Source organism: Lupinus angustifolius, chromosome LG04, assembly GCF_001865875.1.
Source record: "Lupinus angustifolius cultivar Tanjil chromosome LG04, LupAngTanjil_v1.0, whole genome shotgun sequence".
Taxonomy (NCBI): Eukaryota; Viridiplantae; Streptophyta; class Magnoliopsida; order Fabales; family Fabaceae; genus Lupinus; species Lupinus angustifolius.
In genome coordinates this window covers 8,044,120-8,068,962 of record NC_032012.1, presented here as the reverse complement: position 1 = coordinate 8,068,962, position 24,843 = coordinate 8,044,120, and the positions used below count along the sequence as shown (strand labels likewise).

The following is a 24,843-nucleotide window of genomic DNA, read 5'->3' as shown; positions in this document are numbered from 1 at the left end:
AAAAAGGATATCGTTAAATTAATACTTAGCAGTTGGCACAAGGTCTCACAATCCTATCCATTTCTCTTTTCACTTTTGCATGTTTGGATTAAGTGATTAATGATGTTATTATTGCCATACTCTATAGTGGTACTTAGTATTTAATATATTGTTGTAATAACCATGGTGTATTACTATATTACACGAGAAAAACAGTGCACCATGTTTCTGGCTGCACCATCAATATTCATATATACTAGTGTAACATATCTGCTGAGGGAAGATTAAGAAGCTGCTACATAACCAATTTTGCAGAGCTAGCCAAGTTGTGTGTACAAGATGAGTCCAAATACACAGATAATTGTAAGTAATTAAAGAAAATAGATTGATAAATAATCTTATAATTATAGGGACAAAAAATTAGGGAAAAAAAGTCAACTGAAAGTGTAAAATCATTAGAAAGAATTAGAACTAATGGTGTATCAAAAGAATTGGTTTATGATAGATTTGGTTATTCCACCTAGTGCAAAAATCTTGATTATTATTGTTGGATTGGAACCCTTTTTAATAAGATCATTTATTGGAGCAATCCAGAATCCTGGAGGAAAAGAAATCTGAGTATTAATGTTGTTGGAACCATTTTCAATAAGATAATTTATTGGAGCCATGTTAGGCTTAAACTATATAATCATGTTTGACACTTGGTACAACTAAGCAAGAATAAGCCAACAGCACCAACATTTTTTAACTTGTATTATCTCAGGTAACTAAATACAACTAATTTCTAATACTATGTTGATTTAGCACGATTCTCATATAAGTTGTTTTCAACCACTAATTTGGCATGTTATCAAACAAGAATCCTGCCTCCCAGAATTGTTGACTTTAAAGTCCTTCCATCACGCCCCGATTTTCGATTACGCGACCCTAGTTACATCCTATTTCCAGTGATTGTTCCAATCTTCATTATAACAGGGAAATGCAAGGTACATATGACTCATATCTGGTGAGACAATGTACCCTCAGGAATATATTTTAACCAAACAAATGCAGTAGAAGACAAAGTGAAACAATGCATGTGCAAACTTTGTTCCTTCCCTATCATTATTATCATAAAAAAACATAGTTTGACAGTCAATGTTATTTAACATAATGGTGTACAACTATAACATCCTCAGGCCATGTTCAACATTGTGTAATGAGGCAGTATACATCGGTCTTTCTTCTGATTTTGGTGAGATGGTGCCACAATACTCAGATGAAAGGACATAAGCTCTAGGTACTTACAAGTATAAAGCTCATAAATTTACAAGGAGTCAAGATACATATAGTTTCTGCGCCGATTGTATTGAAGAAGACTTCCATAGGTACGATCCCAGACACCAATGAAAAGTGATTCAGTGTCCGGACTAAAAGATACACCAGAGATCTCCCCGAAAAAATTGATCTCCTGCTCCTTCTCAAACCCATGCTTTGCATCATAGACATGCACAAAGTCAGCAGGCTCAGCCATTGCCATGAACTGTCCATCGGATGTGAAACGTATTGAACGTATAGCTCCAAGGTTTCCCTTAAGAACGGCAACAGACTGAGACAAGTTCCTAACATCCCAAACACGACATGTTTTGTCTTGGTTCCCAGTGGCAAAAATGCGCCCATCGGGATGCCATGCAGATGCAAAGGAATAATCCAAGTGTCCATATAAAGATGTGATAGTCTACAATGACAACCAGAATTTAAATTAGATGTTCATAGTTTTTTCACACCTAGCACATCTACCCCAACACCATTTTAAAAAGAAATATTCAACCAACAATTTGTAACATAGACAAAGCAAAAAAGTGCCAACCTTTCCAGTTTGAGAATCCACCAGTAAACCTTCTGGGTTGTCTCCAACAATAGCAATTATTTTACTATCCGGGCTCAATGAAGTATGCTGTAGACCGAATGGGCACAAATTCATATAATCATTTATGCTATTCACCAAAGAACTCACTACTTATTTTCCAATAGTAGTTAGTGGTGGGCATTCACAATGCGAGTTCAATGAAACAATAAAAAATATATTTAGACACTTATTCTCCATTCATCCCCTTTTAAACTTTGACGATAAGATGTAACTTTCTCATTATGCTACTCCGGTACTCCCTGTTTATAAGCCACCTTTTAGAAAGTTTCTTTGTCCCTAAATATAAGTCACTTCATAATATTTAGGTAGCATTAAATAATATATTCCAAATATCCCCTCTATAATTTCACTCTATTTATCGCTCCCTAAACATTCCAGCAAACCTTTCACTTACCATGATGAGTGGATAGGTAATTTTGGAATGTTAATATAATTTTTGATAAATTTGAGTCGCAACTACTTTTACCAACTTTCTTAATGTGTGAATTAGTTATAAGAGGGAGTATTATTTTGTATTTGTAAGAAGTTTCATAAATAGATGCCAGTGTGACTAAGTTAAAATTTCCATATCTCTATCTCATCATCTTCAACAGTTAGAAATAAAGAACACTACACATTTAAGATAAAAATTGACACCAACTAAGGAATTTCCTTCAAATAGACAAACAGATAAGCTCACAGCTGTCCCGATTGACAAAAAAACGATATTCAACATTCAAGTACATAGAGTAAATTCATTTTACTAGCAACTTGTAGAAATTCAGGATAGAAAAAGGTGAAAACATACCAAAATGTTTCGCAAAGCAGTTGGTCAGGCAGTACAAAAAGGAGTATATAGTGAAAACCATCAGAAGCAGCAAAAGAATGAAAGAACAGTAAATAATATTACAAAAACTGGTTTTTGGTAAATTCTCAACAAAAAAAAACCTGATTTCAAGGACCATAAAGATGGTATTTCTGTTTCACTAATAAAGTCATTGAAGGCGGAACTTTTTTGTTGTTGGGCTAAATATTTAAAGGCAACTTTAAATGTGATTTCAATTCCGAGACAAATCAAAGAGCCCAATGACCATAATGCTACACAATTAAAATGCTAGAGCAAAAACTTTAAAAATAATGGAAAAGGTGGGAGTATATAATTCAGATCATATTGTAGTAAGCTTTGCTGCTTTACAAGACAAAACTCTGTTCTTTCCCTTTTCTATCTCTTGTCATTCTCTTGTATATTGAAGTAGTAGAAACTAATAAATTCATTTTTCATATCTATTATTTCAAACATGAAAAGTAAAGTGAAAGTACTTAGTACTTACATTTACTGGCCAGGGGAAACAGAAATGTTTGGAAAGCTGAAAACTCTCCAAATCAAAGTCTCTTATCCCACCGTCATTATTTGAAGCCATAAAATGAACAGATCCACTGGCAGATTAATTCATTGTTAGTAGATCCATAGGTGAGAGTTGTTGTGACCAGTAGTTACTAACATCAGATCAACAATTTAAGACTAAAAAAATTAATGAAAAGGAAAGCAAGAAAGCGAAGAATAAAGACCTGGGATGTTCATAAATCTCAACGGCATTTGTGATAGCATTGTCCTCATAAGTAGTTCTGGAGCAAAAGCTAACCCCAGGTCGATCTAAGTACTACAAGACATTAACTATGTGTCATCAATTGACAATAAACATTTGACAAAAACATTGATTTGGAAAATCAAGATAAATTAACGATGACTCCAGTTATTTAAAACTGTTAATCAGTAAATTTTCAAATGATCATACCAAGGAATAAGCTCTTCCTAATGTCAAAAGCAAGGTGAACATCCATATATTAGTATATGAGCGTAAAACACAAACTAATTGTGCCACAAAAAGCAGGGGGAATGGCAATAGTGAGGACAATTATATCTCATTGACTATGTTACATGAAAAACTACATCTGTTAAGAAAATGTTGACTAAAAAATACTTATCATTCCAGAAAATGAAACTATAAGTACAAAAGAAAAACCTTGCAGATAAGTTCTCCTTGAAAGCCACCTGCAATCAACAACTTATCTCGAACAGCAAGAGTACTGATTTGTGTCTGTGTAAATCCTTCCAAGAGACTTCCAGGATGTTTCTATTCACATTAGACACGTAAAGTCTCAGAAGCATTTTCTAAGTGATGCTTTCAAGTTTCAACAACAAAACAGTGCCAGCATGGTTACCTACCTCACATGGGGCTACATGTCCTGATACATTCAGGACTTCAGATCTCTTAGAATTTAATGAAGACCAGTGGACAATTGAGTAATGCGAAACAAGATATACATCATGCTTTGATGTTGACCAAACCAAGTTCCTCAACTGCAAATGAGTGAATGACAAATTACAAATTTCACATTAGTGATACTTAACATTATTGGCAGCAGTTGCGTAATTTAAGTGTCCAGAAGCAAGTAGGAAATCATAAAGATAAATCCCAGTAGGACAAGCTACTTAACACAGGTCTGCATGCAGGCACATGTCTTTCCACGAGAGACAAGATAACATGGAGTGTAAACCAAACAAATCTTATCATATCCACGCATGATTAAAAGGTAAAGGATTACTATATTAACATACTTGGAAATGAAGTATCGTTGACTTCACAGATCTAGTGTTTTGCCAGAAATCATAATGCATCCCCCCTTTCTTTGTTGGTTTGCATTCCTGTAGACAATAAGGGGGAAAATTACAAGGTCAATGACCTCAAAATCATTACTCAAATACGTAGGATCTGTAAACAAGGCATAGTTTACCTTCTTTGACCGTTCCCCTGATTGTGGTATATTTTCATAATTCTTGTACTGCTCTAATCTAGTTTGTCTATATGTCTCACGACTAATGCTCAGTCTACCCCACGGTATACCTTGGATATCCTTACCCCTTCTAGCTTCTGCGGCACTAGTATCTGTTATCCGGTTTTCCTGCAGAACCCAATGCCCCACCACATTAAACAGTGCAAGCACGTGGAAAAATTACTACAATGGCAAAACTGTAGCAAATATTAGTCATTTAAACCAAAGTCATCCTAGGAGTAAGGAGGCAAATCAGAAAGTAGCAACAATACAAGAGTGATAACAAACATGAAAAACATTGAAAGACTTTGCAACAGGAGTTGACAAACAATCACACGCAGCATAAGTTCAAATGATAACAGAAGTTTTGCTCAAGACTCGAAACAAACCAAAGGGTCATATTCATCATCCTCCTCCTCATCGGAATCTGATTCTCCAAATGCTCTGCCACGGAAATATATATCATCTTCTACGTCTGCCATTTCATTATCATCAGCATTAGCAGCGTATTCCATTTCGTCTCCTTGGTTCTGAGACATGTTTCTCAAGGAAGTTCTCTAGTACATAAAGGAAGTAAACTAAAATGAGTTTCATAAACACATTAAGTAAAAAAATTAAACATAAAAGTCTATGACCTATACGCTATAGATACTACCGTTAAATTTTAGTGTAAAGAACACAAATTCCATAAACATAAAATTCTGTATGATATGACCTTTGAAGGTACAGATACTAAAGTTTTAATTTTATAGAGCAAAGCATACCAGTTATGGATATTTAGCAGTAAGGTACACAATAACTAAACCCTAAACTAAATTCTTTTGTATAATAAAAAAACATCTCACCTAATCTAATTTGAACTTTAAACCTGACCATGCACTAAATAAGCCAAAACTAGCAAAATTTGAGAGAAACTAGCATTAATTTGGGCAAAATTTTCAATTACTTCAGAAACCGAATTCGAACATCTACATACATAACCAAAAAAAAAAATCCTATTTTCCCTAAACAAAAGGATACTTACCCGGAAACGAATTTGCAGCATATGCATACACAAAGTTGTAAAAACATAAACTTTAAGATAGAAAAAGGTTAATTGAATTGAGAAAAATTAAAGGGGTGGAGCAATTGCAATTCAATGAATGAAATAATAAGAAGGGGTTTAATGGGTATCATAAAATCCTGACCTTGATTTTTGTTGTTGTTCTAATTGAGGGTTGATGAATAATGAAAATGGGGAAGGAGATTGTAATCGTAAATGGGAAGTTGGATCTGGGTGATAAGGGTTTGAATCTGATCTGCACCTATACCAATGAAGAAGCAGAACAGAAATCAAAGAGAGAGAGAATAGATAACACAATGCGATTTGTCCTTAACCGCAACTTCATCTTCATTTGAGTTTCATTCATATCATAAACTATGGATTAGTGTTTTTGGAAGATTTTTGGTTTATTAACTAGAAATAATAAATATGCAATTTTTCCAATAAATTTTAGAGGTTGAAATTGTGTGTATGATGTTTTTTTAAAAGAAAAGAGTTTTTGATTGTGTGTGATTCAATCAAAATTATCTATGATGAGATAAAGTAATTAGATGAATGAGTTGGACGACAGTAAAACTGAAAATAGTTTCATAACGACCTAAAAAGATGATTTGGAATTAAGTTTAGCTTATTTTAAGTTTAGAATGCAATTCATCATGTTGTTTGGATGGATTGGAATGAATCAAGTATATTGGATTGGCTTTTGTGCACGACTTCAAACTCGACTTCAATTTTCATATTGGTCCATGCTAAATGGAAAGAGAACTACAAAACGATCTTCGTGATTTCCTATTGCATCTGAACAAGCCGATTACAATATGAACAAGAGGAAAGATTAACGTATCTAAATGTTGATTTGTCAATTATGAAGAAACAACTATGTTATGATATGTTGTGGCAAAAAGTGGAAATTGTAGAGTAGTCATAGTGATTGAAGTTGAATGATTTTTTTGATTCCTTAATATTAGATTGTATCGATTAATGAATATACAATCCTAATGTTAGAACCAAAACTTAATTGAAATTGAGTTATATTGGATTCAAAAAGAGGGAGCACAATTTTCATGCCCTAGATTCATGTAAAGGCCATAGTTCTTCACATGAGTACCATTCCAAATAAGAGAAAGGAATAACTATTCAAACATGATTTCTTATGATTGAGTGAGGGTTTAAGAGCATGTGAATGATTTCTTTTTCGAATTTAATTTGTAAACAAATTTAAGGGAAAGATTAATCTTACAATAATAATGGTAGTAGTCATACTAATGACCAAATTAATTGAAATGCAAAGTTAAATGATGTGTTTTTGTAATGTTAGGGACCAAATTGCTTAATGATTTCAATCCCTAAGATTAAATTGACATTTTATTGAACATTGAGATTCAAAGGTAGGTCTAGGTGTTACTAAAAGAAATGTCCAACTAAGGGTGTTTAAATTGCATACTTAGAAGTAATATCACTATAATAATCTATATTCTCCAACACAATTCTCCAACTATAGAAGAACAAAAGATGATTTAATACTCTAGCTTATGAATGAGAAATGTCACATTATAAAAATGTCATTTTTTAATAAGCTAAAATATCAAAATTACACTAAATTCTTTAATTGCCAAAAAAGAATAAAAACAAACCATATTTGTATGTACTCACAGAACTTATCATATAACATACCTCACCCAATAAATATAATTAAAATATAACTCAAATAAGAAGTAAATGGTGAAAATATTAACCACACCCAAATAAAATCATTAAGACTAAAGTTTTGTTTTTTGTAGACAAAATTGAATGGATAAAAAAAATAAAAAGAAATTATACTCCACATAATAATCAAACAGAGAAGAAGGAGAGAGTAACACAAGAATGAATATGGCACTCTATGACATGCATTCTCTTCCTCTCAACTTCAACCCAATTCGAAAACCTAATCCATTTGTCATCAAATCTTCTCTCCTAATTGAAAATCAAGATCCCCAATTACTCCAACCCTCATCTCAATCAATGTCTCGCCGCCTCATCCTCCTTCGCCATGCTCATAGTTCATGGCAAAATCCTTCACTCCGCGGTAATAACCCTATTTCAACCTCTCCTAAGCTTAAAGTTTCAAACTTTATGGTTTTTTGTGAGGTGGGAACGTTCCCGTTTTTGTATTTGGATTGGAAATGGAAAAAAGTTGTTGATTTTAGTTAGCACAAATAGTGGGTTTTATGTTTTGTGCAGTTTATAGCTTTTTCAAGTTCACATTCTCAAATATCAAATTTTTTCTTCATTGGGTGAAGTGGGAATGTTTCCATTTAAGAATTGGATTGAAATTGGAAAAATGTTATTTGTTCTAGGTAGAATAAATGGTGGGCTACATGTTTTTTATTGCAATTTTTGAACACTGTTGATGCTTAAAATCTTGAACTTTAGTAGTACACATGTGAGTAATTTCCACATGTTTTGTTGTGATGCTGCATTAGGTTCTTCTGGAAACATGGTATTTTTAGAATTGTGTTGATTCTAAGTGAAAATTTGGTTTTTCTGCAGATCATGACCGGCCTCTCAGTAAAGCTGGGAAAGCGGATGCTGTGAGATTTTCCCGCAAGCTCCAACAGCTTGGTTGGATTCCTGAACTTATCCTGTCTAGGTTAGGAAATGTTGTGGCAGTTGTTATGCAACGCTAGTCATTGGATATGGTTTACTGTTTTGAAGGCTCGTAGGGTTAGTCAGCTTTACGTAGGTAGCATTTTAAGGTTCTCAACATTGACTTCTATTGTTGCAGTGATGCAGCACGAACTAAGGAAACACTCAAGATAATGCAGGAGCAAGTGCAGGAACTGTTGGAAGCTGAGGTTCATTTTATTCCTAGTTTCTATTCAATTGCAGCAATGGATGGACAAACGGCAGAGCACCTTCAAAAGGTTATTTGTAAATATACAAAGGATGAGATGCTCACCATCATGTGAGTATATACGAATTCCAAGTTTTTATGTGGTTTATAATATTTTTAGAAGGAAGTGGCCGAATGATTAAAGTTTAAACTATTAAATGTATACTAGAGAAATGTCTTTTAATCCTTTCCTGCTAGTAAGGCAAAAAATGTGTGGATACAAACATGGCTATGATCAGTACCTAGTGGGATTAAGGCTTGGTTATTGTTGTTTGTTGACATTATTGGGAAATCACATGTTAATGTCAAATATGGAAAACCAGTGGAGTAACATTTCCTTTTTTTGCACCCCACTTGTGAACTTCTTGTGCAGTGTATTGAACTTTTTAAGCACAGTCAATTGAAATGCATATTGTTTCACTCATGATGGTGGTTGAATCTAGCATGAAGGCCACCTCATCTGGGTGGTTGTTACATTAATTCTGTTATATAACGTCTATACTTAGTGAAGCAATGTCCAGTACATTTTAAATTTCTATAGAAGCCCTTTGTTTTTTGTGATAATATCTTTTCCATTTGATTTCTGAGAAATAATTTTGATTTACAAATTACAATTTATAAGATCTGATGGGTGGTATTTGCAGGTGCATGGGACACAATAGAGGGTGGGAAGAGGCGGCCTCAATGTTTTCTGGGGCATCTGTAGAATTAAAGACATGCAACGCTGCACTGCTTGAGGCTACTGGAAAATCTTGGGATGAGGTTAGATTTCAATACTTCATACAACAACATACAGTGATATCTTCTTCCAAGTCGATTCACTGCCTCTACTGTATATTGTGTGCTATAAATAATAATGACAATTTATGTCTATACTTTTGGGAAGTCAGTTGCGCTACTAACTTACTCACATGCCACCATCGCACACGGTTCAATTTAATGCTTTTTTGCCAGAAAGCTATAAACTTGGAGTTAGATAATTCTCTCTAGAATATGTATCCCGATTCTCGAAGGAGTATCCTCGTGCATGTTAAGTAAAACGTTTTCATCCCCGCAGCAACAAAAATATACTAAATGAATAAGGCAGCAGTCATATTCTTTTTCTGCTTAAGTCAATCAAGGTTTACAATCGGATATGTCTTAGTATTATGACGATGAGAACAAGTCAATAGTGGTACACATAATACTTGAACACACCCCAAATAATTCAGATCACAATTCACAGTTTCACTATAACAATGAAACAACACTCCATTTGTGCTTCTTTTCTCTGGAGTAGATTTTGTTTCTATTAGAGACGTAATAAAGTCACTCATGAGCCAACAACTTCAGCTTTTAGGAGAGTTGTGAGTCTCAGTTTTTCATTTAATATTATACTATCTTCCAGAAGGAAAAGTTATTTACTTTTCAACTAACAAACATATCTGCATTTAACATTTTATCTTGCAGGCATTTGATGCTGCAGGATTTGGTGGGTGGAAGCTTCAGGGCATAGTAAAACCAAGCAGCTAGCTTGTTACAGATTTTTTTTATACAAGCTTAACTTATAAATAGATGCACAAAAATAGAAATTTTGAAGTATTATTACTTCTTCTATGAATCCAAAATGCCTGAGTTAAGGTCATGGCTGTCAGAGCTAATGACTTCAGAAAGTATACGGGAGGGAAGACGAAGAATTTTTTTTGAGGATAATGTGCAGGATCTCAATCCTTCTTATATTGGCAGTGTAGAGCACAGATGTTCATTGAAGTGAACTCATGCTGCTCAGTGGCTGCTGTTAGATTCAGGTTAAACACAACTTCAGGTTTCCAGATATAAAAAAATATGCTTCTGTAATTTGTGTATCATGTGCTACAGAAAAGATAACCTGCTATTTTACTCTCCATTGTCTCTTCTTCTATCTTGATGGTAAAAATTATGATTTATGAAAAATCTATTTCCAAGTGCTAAAATGTTATTATCACCCAACCTACAAGGCAAGAAGATGTGGCTTAAACTTCAGATCAAGTTTATTAATTTTTGTTTCCAAAACAAACTTGTGTTATTTTCCTCTTGTGCAATGAAAAATATTGTTGTTACTTGAACTGATTAAGGGGTAAGGTATTAGACTTATGTTTCAAACTAATCAGACTTTGCTTCATTTACCATATTAATGCCATATCTGGTTGGAGGAAAAGGGTGTGACAAGAGGGGTCTAAAATTAAGTGAATGTCTTGAATTGATGATTTTTGAAATTGAACAGTTTATGTTTTATTTCATTTATATACTCATGGATTCCAAATAAAGATTCTTACAGGCAAATCATTTTACTAAAGCTGGTATCACTAATTTTCTAAAATTTGGTTATCAATAGTTCTAATGATACCAAAAAGTAGAAGTGGATCTCCAAGGTAAGAAGTTCAATCATAGAGTAGCTATTTGAGAAAAGTTTTATCTGTCTGGTGCCACTTTTAGTGATATAAGCTCAAACTAAATACCTATGTAGACTAAAATGTTAAAAATTTGATTTTTGGGAGTGATATTTGTTAAGAACGACAATCACACGTCTAGAAAAGAATTAATTCTTTATCCACAATAAGACTGATTATATAAAAAAAATAATATAATAACTTAAAATGGTTAGCATTCATTTAAATTAGTAGCAAGGGTAACCAAAAAAAGAGTAAAGTAACCAAAAAAAAATTAGTAACAAGGGAAATTGAGAAATTGTGTGAAACCAAAACTTTCAAAAACTATACATACTTTTTAATCTCAAAATTAAATTAATATAAGCCACTTTTCACTGAGAATTAAATCAATATTATTGTGTGGTTAAAAAAATGTGTGAAGTTGTTTACACCTCTAGTCCCATTCTTTATTAACCATTGAAACATAACCTCTCATGAATCTAATGAATGATGAATCCAAATAAATAAATAAATAATTAAAAGAATCCAAAAATAAAAAAGTAATAATAATTTGAGAAAAGACAGGAATTTCTGGTTGTTTCAGCCATTGTGATTTGTGTCTGTCTCAACTTTCTTATCTGTCCTTTCCCATCATCTCCTACTATTTCTCCTTCTTTCTAAAACCCAAAGCACTATCTAATATCTATAACAACATCAACAACCATAACAATAAGTCTCTATTCTATTCCATTCTATTCAATTGCTTACACTTTATACAACCATTTTGCTTCTGCTGGGGTCACACCCTCTTTTCCATTCCGGTAAAGTTCTTTTCTTTTTCTTATTCTCTTTCCGTTTTCTCCGCTTCCTCCTTTTTTGTTTCCAAAATCAGATTCTTAGGGCACTTGCATTATTATCATTCATCAATACTAGGAATTATTGTCCCTTGTCTTTTTCTAACCCCACATTTTTGCTTTTATGAGATATTACCCCTTTTCTACAAATTTTTCTCCCTTTTGACACTTATTTCATTGAATTTGCGTCTACCCATTAACTCAAGTTTGATTTTTTTTACCTTGAATGAAGTTTCTGAAATAATGGTGGGAAAAAAAGTTAACTTTTTGTTTGGGTTTTGGGGTTAAAACCATTGACTTACTGCTCCTTTCTATGGTCTTCTAGATGCAGCTTTGGTAAAATTTTGGGGGCATTTTGATTTTGATCTGGAAATGCTTTTGCTTTATTCATCTCACACTCTCTTTCAAATCATTACTTGGGACCAGATTTCTTGTAAATTTGAAAGAAAAGTTGGTGTTGAGCTTCATTCATGGTGTTTCCTTTTTATTCAAAATTAAACTTTTTAGTAGGTAGGTAGGTAGTTGTTTTTTCTTACATGAATTGGGCATTAAAAGCTTGTGTTGGAAATAGTTGCACTTAATTAATGTTTGGCATCCAAATTCATAAGTAGGGTTCTTTCTATATTGGGAGGATTTGAGATTAAGTGCAGATCAACAACTTTCATTTGTTTTGGTAGATGGGGGAGAATTGACTTAGAGCTTCTCAGAGACTCCGCTGCATGTGTAGTCTGAAGCGGAGCTGCTCTGAGCTACATTGAAAAGCAAGATGATTGAGCAATTCATCAATTTCGTTATTCGGCCTCCCAGGTATCGATTTTTGCTGTACTGGTTCGTGTGGCTCGGCGCTAGTTTATTTGCATTGCAAACTTATACTGGAATGTTCAAGCTAGTAGATTTTTCTTTTTGTTTGATTGAAATACCCCTTTCAATGTATTGTGTTCAACTGGACATGTCTCATAGACTTCATTAATGTTGTTTCTGAAATTTGTCTTCTTATATTCAACTAATGCAAATAATTAAGTGCCCCTGCGTTCATTGATCAACTTGTGGTTACCTTTTTCAAGATAATCAGATTACAGTTTCAGTGTATCTACTTTGTTGCATATACAGGGCTGAGTACAATCCAGATCAGTATCTATGGGAAAAGGAATTCACCCTTGCTGGAAAAACATACCAAAGGCAGGATTTGGAGGCAAGTATGGCATATTTTGTTATATGCTATTGAAGTTATCTATTTTTTTGGAAGCTAATTGATGATTACAATTATTTTTGGAAGCTTGATTATCTCTTCCTTTCGTAATACTGCAGCTCGAGAATGCCAGAGGCCATACCTTGCAGTGTAGTCATTATCTCCCTTCGCCACTCCCAGAAGATACTTCTCTTCCTTGTGTTATATATTGTCATGGAAACAGGTATTTCAATTTTTATATGTACTGCTATTGCTGCCTATGAAAGATTCTATATTGGTCTGATTTTGAATTTTACAATTACAAATGCAATCTTTTAATATTGTATATGTTCAGCATGACATGCCCATTTCAATTGAATAGACAATTTCCTCACTTTTGATATGCGTGTATGTGTACAATGTTGCAGTGGATGTCGGGCTGATGCCAATGAAGCTGCTGTTATCCTTCTTCCATCAAATATTACTGTTTTTACTCTTGACTTCTCGGGATCAGGCTTATCTGATGGAGACCATGTTAGCCTCGGTTGGCATGAAGTAAGTAGCCTCTTTCCACATATATTTATTTTTAATTAGTTTCTGGCTGTTAACTTGAGATCCTGCATATTTCTTATTTTACAACGCTAGCGATACATCACATTTAAAAACTTTCATGCTTACTTGTGCATTTTTTCCATAATGTTTTTATGAAGTATTCAAGCTTAATGTTTCCTGTTACTTTATATATGAGAAACTTTAAACTATTTTATCTGTTAACAGAAAGAAGATCTGAAGATAGTGGTGTCACACTTAAGAAGCAACAAGCAAGTATCTTGTATAGGTCTCTGGGGACGATCGATGGGTGCTGTTACCAGGTATTATATCTTCCAATTAACTTGTCTGATTTATGTAAGGATTTCTGCGCTTTACTATTTTAATTGTATGATAGGTTGGACCTAAACACCGAAACAAAATGGTCCTCAATGAAAGGATATATTAAAAAAAAAATGAGATTTTGAAGGAAAAGAGATAAGGAACTGAAACACAATATCATTTATTTATTTCTAAACTTTTGAATACATAGTTTTTAAAAGTTTATATATGGGTTTGAAGTATTATCCATCAGCCCCTTTTTCCCTATATGTATATATGTATATGTAATCATGAGTCGTCCAAGAATCTATACTCTAATTGACTATTCACCCTGCTTTGGTGTATTATAGCCTTCTTTATGGAGCTGAAGACCCTTCTATTGCTGGAATGGTGTTGGATAGTGCCTTTTCAAATTTATATGATCTGATGATGGAGCTTGCCGATGTATATAACATTCGGCTTCCAAAGTTCACTGTATTCTCTCTCTCTCTCTCTCTCTCTCTCTCTCTTTCTCTGTGTGTGTGCATAGGATTTAGATGGAACCTTCGTCTCATAAATGCACAACTAAAAATGAAAAGGATGATCTGGTTCCCTCATGACTGCCATGCGGCAACATGAATGAGGAACCTGTAGTGCATGATGTCTGCCACAGGGGTCGCATCATCAATCTTAACATTCTCTGGTTGTAAAAGATTTAACTGTTGCATTGTTATGACTCAAATCAATATGCTGTTTCTTTGTGTTGTTGAAGGAGATTAAGCAGCGCTCCAATTTCTCATTTCCTTTAAGGAGTAAGGACATTTTTCATATGTTCAACACCTGCCAACTAGGATACCTGCCACCCGGCCTTGCCTTCTACTAAGTTATTCTGATTTTAGCCTATCAGCTGGACTGTAGTTCAGGTCTTCTGATTTAGAGATTTCTTTATCGGCTAATCTGAAGTATGAGGGCATCATAGTTTTAATATAACCATCTTAATTTTTAATTCACTTCTTTCTTAAAGTGGAAAAAGGAATCCCAGAGAATGAAGAATAAGATTATCTTTGATGAGATTTTATTTAGGATTTCAGGTTCCTTACAATGTAGCTTTTTTCTTTTCAATTTGTAAAATTTAAATTACGAAACTAGGGATTTATTTACTAGGATATTTTTGGCATTAATTCATATGGATATTTGCAGAATTTTTTCAAGGCGGGATCCATGTTCATTAATGAACAATGATGCTGTTTATTGGTGCAATTATCGGGGAAAATCACTGTAGTTTAAAGTAACAAGTGAAAAACATATATATAGTTTTACACTTCTGAGTCTTATCTATGCATTAGGTTTGAAAGTGCTTTTAGGTTTATAGTTTTCTTCTTTGGAGGATCTATGTCCTGTTTGATTCAATAAACCGATTGTATGATTGTTTAATATCTGTGATTGTGAAGTTGGTAAGGTGTTTCATCTTAGAGATTTTATATCTGCTTTCTTGTCTTAGTTGGCATTGGTTAGTTGCTTTTGTGTTTATTCCCCTTTTATGCTGGTTTTCCTTTCGTTTTTCAATCCTTTGAGTAACATGGATCTAAAACCAATGTTAAACTTGGATTGCCTTCTGGATTGTTGTATTTTGGGTTTCAAGTTTTGGTATTTATTCTGAGATTTGCTGCTTAGGTTAAAATGGCTGTACACTACATGAGGCGAGTTATTGAGAAGAGGGCAAAGTTTGACATCATGGATCTGAACTGTTTGCAGGTATGAGTTAATTTTGTAGCCTTTTTTTCTTAATTTTTTATTTATTTTTAAAAGAACGGTGAAGTCTCAGGAAGGAGAGTAAATCAAATGGAGGTTAGTCCAATTTTTAGAAGAAGAGGGAGGTAAGAAAAACCATAGGCAAAACATTAAGAAAGATTTAGAGATCAATGTAAAATTTGAAATTGTAGAGTTATTAATGTAAATTTAATTTATCGTGCATATTTTGACTTTCAAATTTTAGAAGCATTCATTTTCTGGCTTAAACAATTTTTTGAGTTATATCATTTCCATGTCTATCTTAAATTAATGCTTTTAAAGCTTGCAGGTTGCACCGAAGACATTCATTCCTGTTTTATTTGGACATGCTAATGATGACCAATTTGTTCAGCCTCACCACTCTGATCTCATCTCTGAATCTTATGCAGTATTATTTCAAACCTTAAATGCAAATATTTTTCTAGCGATTTCGACTCCTTTGACATAGCCAAAGTATCTAACTCCATCTTTTATATTTGTAGGGGGAGAAAAATATCATAAAATTTGATGGTGATCACAACTCCTCTCGACCACAGTCCTTTTATGACTCAGTTTCCAATTTCTTCTACAATGTCCTTCGCCCTCCTCACGTTTCTAGAGCTCAGAAGCTTGAGAAGTATTACAATTTGGGGAGTTTGAGAATTGGTTCTGATGAGGTAATTAGCATTTGGAATTCCGTTCGGATTTACTGCTTGGTTAAATACTATCTTCAGTATATTTCCCCTATGATCACTCTATTGGTCAACATTGATGATTCCACTAAGGGTCTGTTTTGCGAGTTGAATTTTGGAGGGGAAAGAAGGGAAATAGAAGACTTAGGAACCATGAAACCATGAAATACACGTATGACTTGTGAGATGGCTATGATCTCTGAAGCCTTCTCTTTTCCTTCTTTCCCGTCGCAGAAGACCCTAAAGTGGCAGCTGCACTGTAAAGAGAAGCTGGATCTACAAGAAGTTTTCCCGAATTTATATTTTGTGCCCTGAATGCAACTTGTGAACTTGGAATGATAGATCAACAAAAGCTTCAAATGATAATCCTTCATATATGAACAAAATTGGTAAAGGATATACAGGATCTCCTAGTCGTAACTATCTGAAACTGGTGTGATGGGGGAGGAGGAAGAATAAGAGTGAAGTTTAGCCACAACCTGAGAGATTGGGAATTTGGGATGTGGGTACATGGTGGGGATAAGGAAATGAAAATGAGAAATAAAACAACATATTTTCAAAAATAGGAAAATTGAAAATGTAAATTATTTTTTTGGAAATTATAATAAGATATAGAAATTGAAAATGTTTTCACAAATCAAACACAACCTTATGTTGTAGGTAATAGAAATTGAAAATGTCTTCACAAACCAAACACAACTTTATGTTGTAGGTATTGGTCTTCTTTGATTCAGCTTTATTATGTAGGTGTTACTTCCATGGAGCACTAATTTGCTATTATTTCCATGATAGAGTCTATTATATGAGATACTCGCTAGCCTGCAGTCTCCAACTACCAATGCTGCTAGTTCATCGTCTGCTCTTCCAAGCATTTCGACCGAAGCATCAGTTAGCAAACTTCTTTCAGAAGTTGCTCCAGTGACTCCAGTAGGATGCCTTTCTTTCTGTCCATGCTATTTTCTTATGAATCTCTGTTCTGTTTAAATATTGTGTCAATTTTAATGCAGGAGTCCATGATCAGAGAAGTCATGAATGGCTACAATGAGCCTATCCATGATGAGCTTTCATATGCAAAGGTGATTTTATCAAGTACCATTTCTGGAATTAAGTAATAGTATTTTTAATGTAGTAATTAGTTACTATCAGAGGGTGAGTTTGACGTAATGGTAAGGTTTTGCTTAGTGACCATTAGGTCATGGGTTCAAATCCTGGAAACAGCCGCTTCACTTGTTGTGGTAAGGTTGTGTAATCTACTATTCCCAGGCCCCACTAAGTGAGAGTATCGTGCGTTGAGATGCCATTATCTGCTCACTATCAATTTAGTTAGTGGTTTCAATATGTTCCTGTGCTGATATTGACTATTTTTTCTGTCCTGAAAGTGACTTTTAATGGTTTTGTAGAATGAACCAAATGGCCTGACTGAAGAATGTTACTCATGTGCTAGCTCAACTAGAGAAAGCTGGGGCAGATGTTCTTCTTTGGCACTCAGTGATGAAGAATCTTTGCCAGAATTTAGGGGTGATGATAACAATTCCGAGGTCTGTCTCCCCCTCCCCCCTCCTCTCTCTCTCTCTCTCTGACACACACACACACACAAGTTCTCGAATTATTACATTGCCATTATTATGTGCTCCATGTGAATAATATCAAAATACTATCTCAAGGTATTTGCAACACCTCGGGGAAGTATGAGAGAACAGTCGTCAGTCCCGAAAGAAGACGGTAAGAATCAAAAGAAGAAAGCGAAGAAGATTAAATCAGACAGATTTGAGAGGTTGGAGTCCCTCAGTCGACGTCTACGGTGTTGCCTTCTAAGGGGATCCGCCCATCGAAGACACAAGTCATTGTCTTGACTGATGTTGTATCATATATTTCATTTAATCTAACACTAACTGTTTTCTTAACACCAATGTTTCATTTAGGAAGTTCTTGAAATTCAATTGTAAGTGGGAGTAGTGGGATTATCTTTTAGGAAATTCAACATCTGTACTTATGCTCATGTTTCTCCCTAGCTTTGCTTTCACCACATTTTTGTTGTGACATGCCTGAGCTCTGTATGTTGTGTAGCATTGTTACTAATTTACTGTGAAACACTTCAAGTAATTCAAGTAACCTTTTTCTTCCTCAAATTTCCAATCCCTTTTAATGGATAATGTGACAGTTAAAAACTCAGAAAAATGAAATGAAGCAAATGACTTTTAAGGCTTGATTTCACTTGCACATTAACCTTGCTTGAAATTACACTGATATTTTCTTTAGCTTTATTAAAATGAAAACAGTTTTTGGAAATAGAAAATGTTAAAATGTCTTTCAGAATGTTTATTAAAGACTATGCAGACAAATTTATCATATAACCTGTAGAATGCAAATTGTTAAGTTTAATATTACTTATGGTTGCTATATATCATAAATAATACAATATCACAAGGCAGATTTCCCATGCACACATCTAGATATTACAAACTTCACTTTTAAACAGAGTCAATTTTCTGTATATTATGTTAAGATATACCACAATGCAAAACCATATAGCACTCATCTGTTCCTAAGCATAGTTACATTTCTGTCTAATCAAAGATATCATGTTAGCCTCTCAGTCATAGTCACCATGATATGAAATTAAAAGCTGTGACAAGAAGCTATCTATCCCAGTTAAAACCATTCAGTCAAATAATCAACTGAAAAATAAAAACCTTGGGAATCTATGAAGGAATAGATTAAACACAGAAAAACTATAATAAGTCCTAGTGCACAATCTACATATCACATCAAATCAGATTACTTCTCCAACTCCTCACCATTTCTGCTAGATATACCCCTCAATGAAGGGTCAAATTGCTCTTGGCAAAGGAAAACAGTATTCGGCTGCTGGTATGATGACATGCTTGACTCCAGTATCTGATGTGGAAGCACCATATCTGATTTAGAATATGCTGCTTCCTCCATGCTCACCCTTTGCTTCTTGGTTGATCTCTCCCCTTTAGGGCTCTCAGCTGGGGAACCAATGTGGCAGTCAGAATCTGGTGTCAGTGGTTCATGGTGAGATGAAAAAGATTCATTTGATAGACTCTTTGCCGGGGCATGATCTTTGGCAGCCTTTTCTGGGTCAGGGGTTGCCGGGTCAGTCTTGTTATCATGTTCGTGGCACGCACCTCCTTGAGCTGAGGGTGCGACTCCAGAGCCAGGTTCATCTGCTGAAAGAACCCCACTGAGACGATGTTGCTCTTCAATTATCTTTTTCAAGTATTTACCCTGAGCTTCGATTCGTAATTGTAGCTGTCTCTGCACCTGTTTCACATAAAAAAATTACAAGCTGAGAATCTTGTTTATAATTCACTATTCTGTATATTCTGCCTTTCCTTGATTCAAAACTGAAAATTAGAAGGAGAAAGCATGTTCAATTTGGATTTATAAACTAGATAGGATTTGTATATATGGCTTTGTCAATGGACATGATTTATTGTAGAACATTATGACATCGTCCGATCCATGTAGCCGACCCAACCTAGTGGAACTAAGGCTTGCTTGTTGTATAGAAGTTGTCTATGATTATCATTAACATGTGATGAACAACAGTGTGCTTATCATCTTTTGCTGTCAGAATTACCCATTCAACATCTTGTTAAAACAATAGCCTTTTCCACTGCATAACTTACTAACACAGAACTAGTTTACTTCACTACTTGTATACTTAATACCCTGCAGATGCATTCATGTAACTTTATCCTCTTCTCCCTAGATTAGGATTGCATAAGGTATTTAACAACCTTATCTTCGTCTCCCTGGATTAGAAGTACATACATGTAATGTACTATGTCTTGTGATTGGAATTAAAAAAACAGTTCTGAAATTACGTGCTTGTTTGTTTGGGCTTTTACTAAACATTTATTTAGGGGGGAAAGTTTAAACTCAACTTTTACTAGAACCTGGAGTTTTCATAAAGAACATTAATGTCAGCATCACTTTTTAAAAGCCTAAACAAGCGGCCCTTAATCAAAAGATGAATCTCATCACTTCATCATCTCTTGCATGATTAAACATCATAGGAATCATAAATAATACAATCTTCTAATATAAGTCGTTAGATCAGTTCAACAAAAGATACCTCCAATTGTTCATGTAGTCGCTTCTGCACCTCCATTTGAAGCTTTAGTGCTTCAGTAATCTGCATCCCGCTGCAGACGGACAAATCCATTAATAACTTCGTTCAGTTACAACTCATGAAACAATCAATATTTTGTAATACAAAAGTTACTTTTGTTTTTCCCAGTAACATTTTTGAGGCATTGAACACATAAAAATACATAACAAAGTCCATATTGTTAACTCTGGCATAAATATGACTCCAGGATGTAAAACATGGGATGCGGTTAAAGCCCAGCGTAATGTGCACTAGCAACAAGAACACAAATATTTTGACCATAAGCTTCCATCAACTTGCATAAGTATGAAAATCCAAAAGCACAAACATCCAGCTATACTTACGATGAACTATCAAGGTTGGAAAGCCTATCCCCTGTTTCTTTCTTGTCAGCAGTTTTTCCTTCTATCAACAATTTTAAAAGTTAGCAGACAAATATACGGGATAATACAAAGTTACAAGGTAAAATGAATATGCTTAACGAATTAAGAACACTAATCAATAAGCCCGAAATATTATGTGCATGGTCATTTGAAACAACAAAAATCAGATAAACATACCATCGGGTGAGGAGTCAGGTAGGTATTTTGCCAGACGATATTTCTGTATGCAGTAGAAACATAAGTCAATGAAGATTAATGAAAAGAAAAATGGACATCAAGTAAAGGGGTCCTAAAGTGCACATTACCTGTAAATGGCTTTTGACATGGTAAATTGTTAAGCCTTGAACACCCATAACTCTGAGGACCCCTTTGGGTGTGGCACCTGGAAAAAGCATAATTAAAGATTTCAAATATTTTTATCATAAGAGATGTAAAAATCATGCGTAAGACCTTGACAATTCTTCATCGAACATTACGATATCTAGCAAACATTAGTATTAAACATCTGAAAACATAACCAATATTCTTCAGATGTCACTTTTTACATTATCTTATGAATTTCTTGCCAAGCAAATTCTCATATGATCTCCCAATGAGTTATCTAGTAGGTGTGCCTATCTGATACAATGTTGCATGAAAAATAATTACTCATGTACACATACTGTGCAGAAAATGAGAGCGAGCGATTACTAAAACTGTAAACATTCACAGGTGATGCAAAAAAAAAGTAACACTTGGCACTTGACATATTTGGAGTAACTAATGTAAAGTTGATGAGAACTAGGCATTTTATTTTATTATGTGCTACATAGACTAGCAATCACATTTTACTAAATAAAATCATGTTGTATGCTTCAGGTAGAGAACAAGAAAAAACCATTTACAATTACCCAAAAAGGGGGAAAATACTCACGATCTGGTCCACCAAGTTGTGCCACAGCATCCACAAAGCGCTCATGAAGCTCATGCGTCCAACGTAGACGTTGCTTTGAAGAGAGATTAGGATCGTTGGTGAGATTGTTTCCTGCATTGCCAGGATCCATTGTGCTGCCACCACAATCTATATGGTGATCATGAACTAATGAATTGCTTCTAATTAGACTTTGACTAGGAAAGCTCTTTGGATGATACATTTGTCATTTATCTGACAGCAAACAAGTAAACGAACAGAATATAATATCAAAATCAATACTAACATATCAAACTTAACTGCATATTGGAAGTGGTTAATAGAGAAATGTGCAGAAAATCAGACATGCATACAAAGACACATAAATATATTGGTCCCTCAAGATAGGAATACCACCAAAAGTGAATTGTGGACTGCTAGCCAACCCTGCTCGACCCACCAAAATGGTAGGGTTCGGTTGCCATGGACTAGCTCACTTAACCATGGCTTAAGTAGGTTCAAACCAGGTTGGCTCACAGGCTCGGGAGTTAAATTTATAAAAACAAAAAAGAGTAAATATAGGAGAATTTACTCTTTGATATATACCAAGAATGCTAGAAATATAGGAGAAGCTGGCACAATTCAAGTTAATAATTCTTTCCCTAACATAAATATGTAAGACATATCACCTAAAAAAAACTAAACTTTGTTGGAATAAAAATAATATTAGAAATTAAATAAAGTCTATTTTTTTGTAGTACCAAGGGTATCCCTCGCCCTTTTCGGGTAAGAAACTAATCCTTTCGGGGTGCATCTCCTAACAAGTGTCACTCCAGGAATCGAACTCTTGACCTTTTGGTCATTATGAGGATCTAACATGGCCTTCCACCATTAAATAAAGTCTATTTGTCATTATACTCAATAAGCCACCATAAATGTATAATTCCTGTGTTGAGAACTTGAAATTTAATATCAGCATGGTCGCTTAACAGAGAACTCATTCATTCAATACAACACCATCAGCAAATTGGAAACATGACTAAAGTTGACTATTTTTTACAAGTTCCCTAGAATATCATATAAATCCTCAAAATTGAAGGAGAACACTCATAAGACAAACCATGACTAAAACAATGGAAAATATATAATAAAAACCAATGAATTGATATTATAATAAATAAAAAGTAAAAGTTTCAATTGGGGTTCTAGCTCCACAACACAAACAACCCAAGAACTCTGAAAAGCTGAAAATTTGACACCCTTTGAGACAGAGTCTGAGAAATGTGGATTTACTAAGGCCAAGCAGAAAACTTGACAAGTTGGGTCAATAACAAAGTAGAGGTAAAAGCTTAAAAAGGTAAGAAGAAACCAAAACATAAACACAAAACAAAACCAAAGAAGAAGCAGAAGGTTGAAAAAGAAGGTGGAAAAAGAATGAAAGGGAAAACAAATAGAATTACAAAGACATACCTAGATCTATAAATTCCAACAAAATTTCGCCCCCTTCAATTTCGGAACTGTATCATTCTACTGTGTATTCCTCTATTAAGCTTTTTCTTCTTTTGTTACATTAATGTTTTTTGTTTGTTATAAATTGAAAATCAAACAGGTATTCACTCTAACTAAGATAAGAAACTACTCCCTTCTTTCGGGATATGTATTTGCTTACTATCCATTTTAACAAGTGTCGTTCACACATAAGTTGAACCTTCAACTTTTTGAGCATTTTAAAATCGAACCCTCAACTTTCTAACCAAAATACTTTTTTCCAAAATATCCTCTCATTAATGACATTACTCATTGAATATTCTCTCATGGATAAGCTTCATATTTTAGTTTTATCCTAATTGAAGTAATTTAGTTTTTTGATATTTTAATTTGACAAATTTTCAAATTATTAATTTTTAAATGTTTTTTTTTTCGAACACATGTTTTTGAAGTCGTTTTTTGTCTCATTAATTATAATTTCATTAAATAAAAATTGTTTTTTTTAATATAACATCCAAAGTCCAAATTATTTAAAATCACTTGTAATGTTACCTAAATCCATTTTTTCTTCCAAAAACGCTTATGAAGAATATTCTTTGCAAGAAAAAAATGGCACATGCTGTATGTAGAAGTATATAAATATATAGTCTTGGTTAATATTTTATCTTAAGTATTTGAATGAAATATCAACTAGGTTATTTATTTGGCAAGCATGTCATATTCCACAAGGATGTAGTTTATGTTCCACTAGTGTGTATAGACACGCCTGCTGGTGTATATTGTATGATACTACGTATTCAATTTTTACATATTTCATTTTTTAAAGTTAAAATATATTTGTTTTGTTCAGTGAACTTTATATTATATATTTTATTTATTTATGATAATGTTCAATTTAATATGAGACATGTGATTAATTAATGTGTTGGTGATAATTACTTGCAATTATATAATTTTTTGTAAAAATTAAATAATGTTAAGAGCAAAAAAGATGTGAAAATTACACGTGGAAGTTACATCATGTTTTGCCTTTATACTATACTAGTGTATACAGACACTTCGTATCTGCTGGTCAATATTATATGGTACTACGTATTTAATTTTTATATATTTCATTTTTTTTATAATTAGAATATATTTATTGTATTTGGTGTACTTTATATTATAATTTGATAATATTTAGTTTAAGGTGAGAGACGTGATTAATTAATGTGTTACTGGTGATTAATTAGGATTATATGGTTTTTTTGTAAAAATTAAATAATGTGAAGGTATAAAAATTACATCATGATGGAAGTTACACCATGTTTTACTTATATATATATATATATAGTATAGATATAGTATAAATTATCAAAGTAAAGAACTCATTAGTTGTGAAGTGTATGTACAAAACTACAATAGTGGACAGCATGAAATACACCAAAAATAAAAAAATAGGATAGCTTGTGAATTAAAATTTGGTCCTTCATTATTTGATGATATCTTTTGTTTCGAAAGTGTATTAGTTGTGCTATCATTTGTGATTAGTTAGAAAAATATTTGATTATTAATTTTTTAACTTCAATATATTTTTTTAATCAATCACAAGTAGGTAACACAC

General features: G+C 33.7%; 4 protein-coding genes and 1 long non-coding RNA gene across 9 annotated transcripts; 3 read left to right on the top strand and 2 right to left on the bottom strand.

The window, feature by feature from the left end:
* Positions 1,059-23,685, bottom strand: LOC109345486 (uncharacterized WD repeat-containing protein C2A9.03-like). Of its 2 annotated transcripts, XM_019584516.1 has the most exons (11): positions 23,681-23,685; positions 22,199-22,202; positions 5,092-5,245; positions 4,664-4,831; positions 4,488-4,574; positions 4,095-4,229; positions 3,892-4,002; positions 3,437-3,528; positions 3,199-3,304; positions 1,829-1,915; positions 1,059-1,696 (listed from the first exon to the last, which is right to left on the bottom strand). In XM_019584516.1, the coding sequence occupies exons 3-11, from the start codon at positions 5,239-5,241 to the stop codon at positions 1,286-1,288; spliced, it is 1,347 nt and encodes a 448-aa protein (XP_019440061.1). In that variant the 5' UTR covers positions 5,242-5,245; positions 22,199-22,202; positions 23,681-23,685; the 3' UTR covers positions 1,059-1,285. The 2 variants fall into 2 exon arrangements, with proteins under 2 accessions (XP_019440061.1, XP_019440060.1); XM_019584515.1 differs by lacking the exons at positions 22,199-22,202; positions 23,681-23,685 and adding an exon at positions 5,890-6,136 and having other exon boundaries at positions 5,092-5,259.
* On the top strand, positions 7,563-10,499 carry LOC109345490. 2 transcript variants are annotated; one of them, XM_019584530.1, is made up of 5 exons: positions 7,563-7,812; positions 8,277-8,391; positions 8,512-8,691; positions 9,264-9,381; positions 10,069-10,499. In XM_019584530.1, the coding sequence occupies exons 1-5, from the start codon at positions 7,611-7,613 to the stop codon at positions 10,129-10,131; spliced, it is 678 nt and encodes a 225-aa protein (XP_019440075.1). In that variant the 5' UTR covers positions 7,563-7,610; the 3' UTR covers positions 10,132-10,499. The 2 variants fall into 2 exon arrangements, with proteins under 2 accessions (XP_019440075.1, XP_019440076.1); XM_019584531.1 differs by having other exon boundaries at positions 7,565-7,812; positions 8,277-8,376.
* LOC109345491 lies at positions 11,649-18,468 on the top strand. The gene is made up of 14 exons (XM_019584532.1): positions 11,649-11,827; positions 12,538-12,667; positions 12,971-13,052; positions 13,169-13,272; positions 13,457-13,583; positions 13,806-13,900; positions 14,249-14,372; positions 15,552-15,632; positions 15,958-16,056; positions 16,151-16,324; positions 17,132-17,266; positions 17,347-17,415; positions 17,740-17,877; positions 18,004-18,468. Exons 2-14 carry the CDS (start codon positions 12,627-12,629, stop codon positions 18,190-18,192), a joined length of 1,458 nt encoding a protein of 485 aa, XP_019440077.1. The 5' UTR covers positions 11,649-11,827; positions 12,538-12,626; the 3' UTR covers positions 18,193-18,468.
* Positions 16,331-17,122, top strand: LOC109345492. The gene is made up of 3 exons (XR_002107419.1): positions 16,331-16,433; positions 16,586-16,999; positions 17,052-17,122. It is a non-coding gene; the product is annotated as an uncharacterized LOC109345492 (long non-coding RNA).
* LOC109345487 (myb family transcription factor PHL7-like) lies at positions 18,818-23,334 on the bottom strand. 3 transcript variants are annotated; one of them, XM_019584517.1, is made up of 7 exons: positions 23,223-23,334; positions 21,777-22,007; positions 21,169-21,245; positions 21,041-21,083; positions 20,825-20,894; positions 20,445-20,514; positions 18,818-19,627 (listed from the first exon to the last, which is right to left on the bottom strand). In XM_019584517.1, exons 2-7 carry the CDS (start codon positions 21,994-21,996, stop codon positions 19,118-19,120), a joined length of 990 nt encoding a protein of 329 aa, XP_019440062.1. In that variant the 5' UTR covers positions 21,997-22,007; positions 23,223-23,334; the 3' UTR covers positions 18,818-19,117. The 3 variants fall into 3 exon arrangements, with proteins under 3 accessions (XP_019440062.1, XP_019440063.1, XP_019440064.1); XM_019584518.1 differs by having other exon boundaries at positions 20,825-20,885; XM_019584519.1 differs by having other exon boundaries at positions 20,825-20,882.

What these genes read in the sequence shown, in the direction of transcription:
- LOC109345486 (XM_019584516.1), bottom strand. Translation starts at nt 5,241, where the DNA reads ATGTCTCAGAACCAAGGAGACGAAATGGAATACGCTGCTAATGCTGAT. An exon ending in ATGATGAATATGACCCTTTG is followed by an intron (nt 4,832 to 5,091) that starts GTTTGTTTCGAG and finishes TGGGTTCTGCAG; the next exon opens with GAAAACCGGATAACAGATAC. An exon ending in GACATGTAGCCCCATGTGAG is followed by an intron (nt 4,003 to 4,094) that starts GTAGGTAACCAT and finishes TAATGTGAATAG; the next exon opens with AAACATCCTGGAAGTCTCTT.
- LOC109345491 (XM_019584532.1), top strand. Translation starts at nt 12,627, where the DNA reads ATGATTGAGCAATTCATCAATTTCGTTATTCGGCCTCCCAG. An exon ending in TCGATGGGTGCTGTTACCAG is followed by an intron (nt 13,901 to 14,248) that starts GTATTATATCTT and finishes GGTGTATTATAG; the next exon opens with CCTTCTTTATGGAGCTGAAG. An exon ending in TCATCTCTGAATCTTATGCA is followed by an intron (nt 16,057 to 16,150) that starts GTATTATTTCAA and finishes TTATATTTGTAG; the next exon opens with GGGGAGAAAAATATCATAAA.
- LOC109345487 (XM_019584517.1), bottom strand. Translation starts at nt 21,996, where the DNA reads ATGTATCATCCAAAGAGCTTTCCTAGTCAAAGTCTAATTAGAAGCAAT. An exon ending in ACAACTTGGTGGACCAGATC is followed by an intron (nt 21,246 to 21,776) that starts GTGAGTATTTTC and finishes TGCTTTTTCCAG; the next exon opens with GTGCCACACCCAAAGGGGTC. An exon ending in GACTACATGAACAATTGGAG is followed by an intron (nt 19,628 to 20,444) that starts GTATCTTTTGTT and finishes TATGTGAAACAG; the next exon opens with GTGCAGAGACAGCTACAATT.
- LOC109345490 (XM_019584530.1), top strand. Translation starts at nt 7,611, where the DNA reads ATGAATATGGCACTCTATGACATGCATTCTCTTCCTCTCAACTTCAAC. An exon ending in TCTAGGTTAGGAAATGTTGT is followed by an intron (nt 8,392 to 8,511) that starts GGCAGTTGTTAT and finishes CTATTGTTGCAG; the next exon opens with TGATGCAGCACGAACTAAGG. An exon ending in CTGGAAAATCTTGGGATGAG is followed by an intron (nt 9,382 to 10,068) that starts GTTAGATTTCAA and finishes TTTATCTTGCAG; the next exon opens with GCATTTGATGCTGCAGGATT.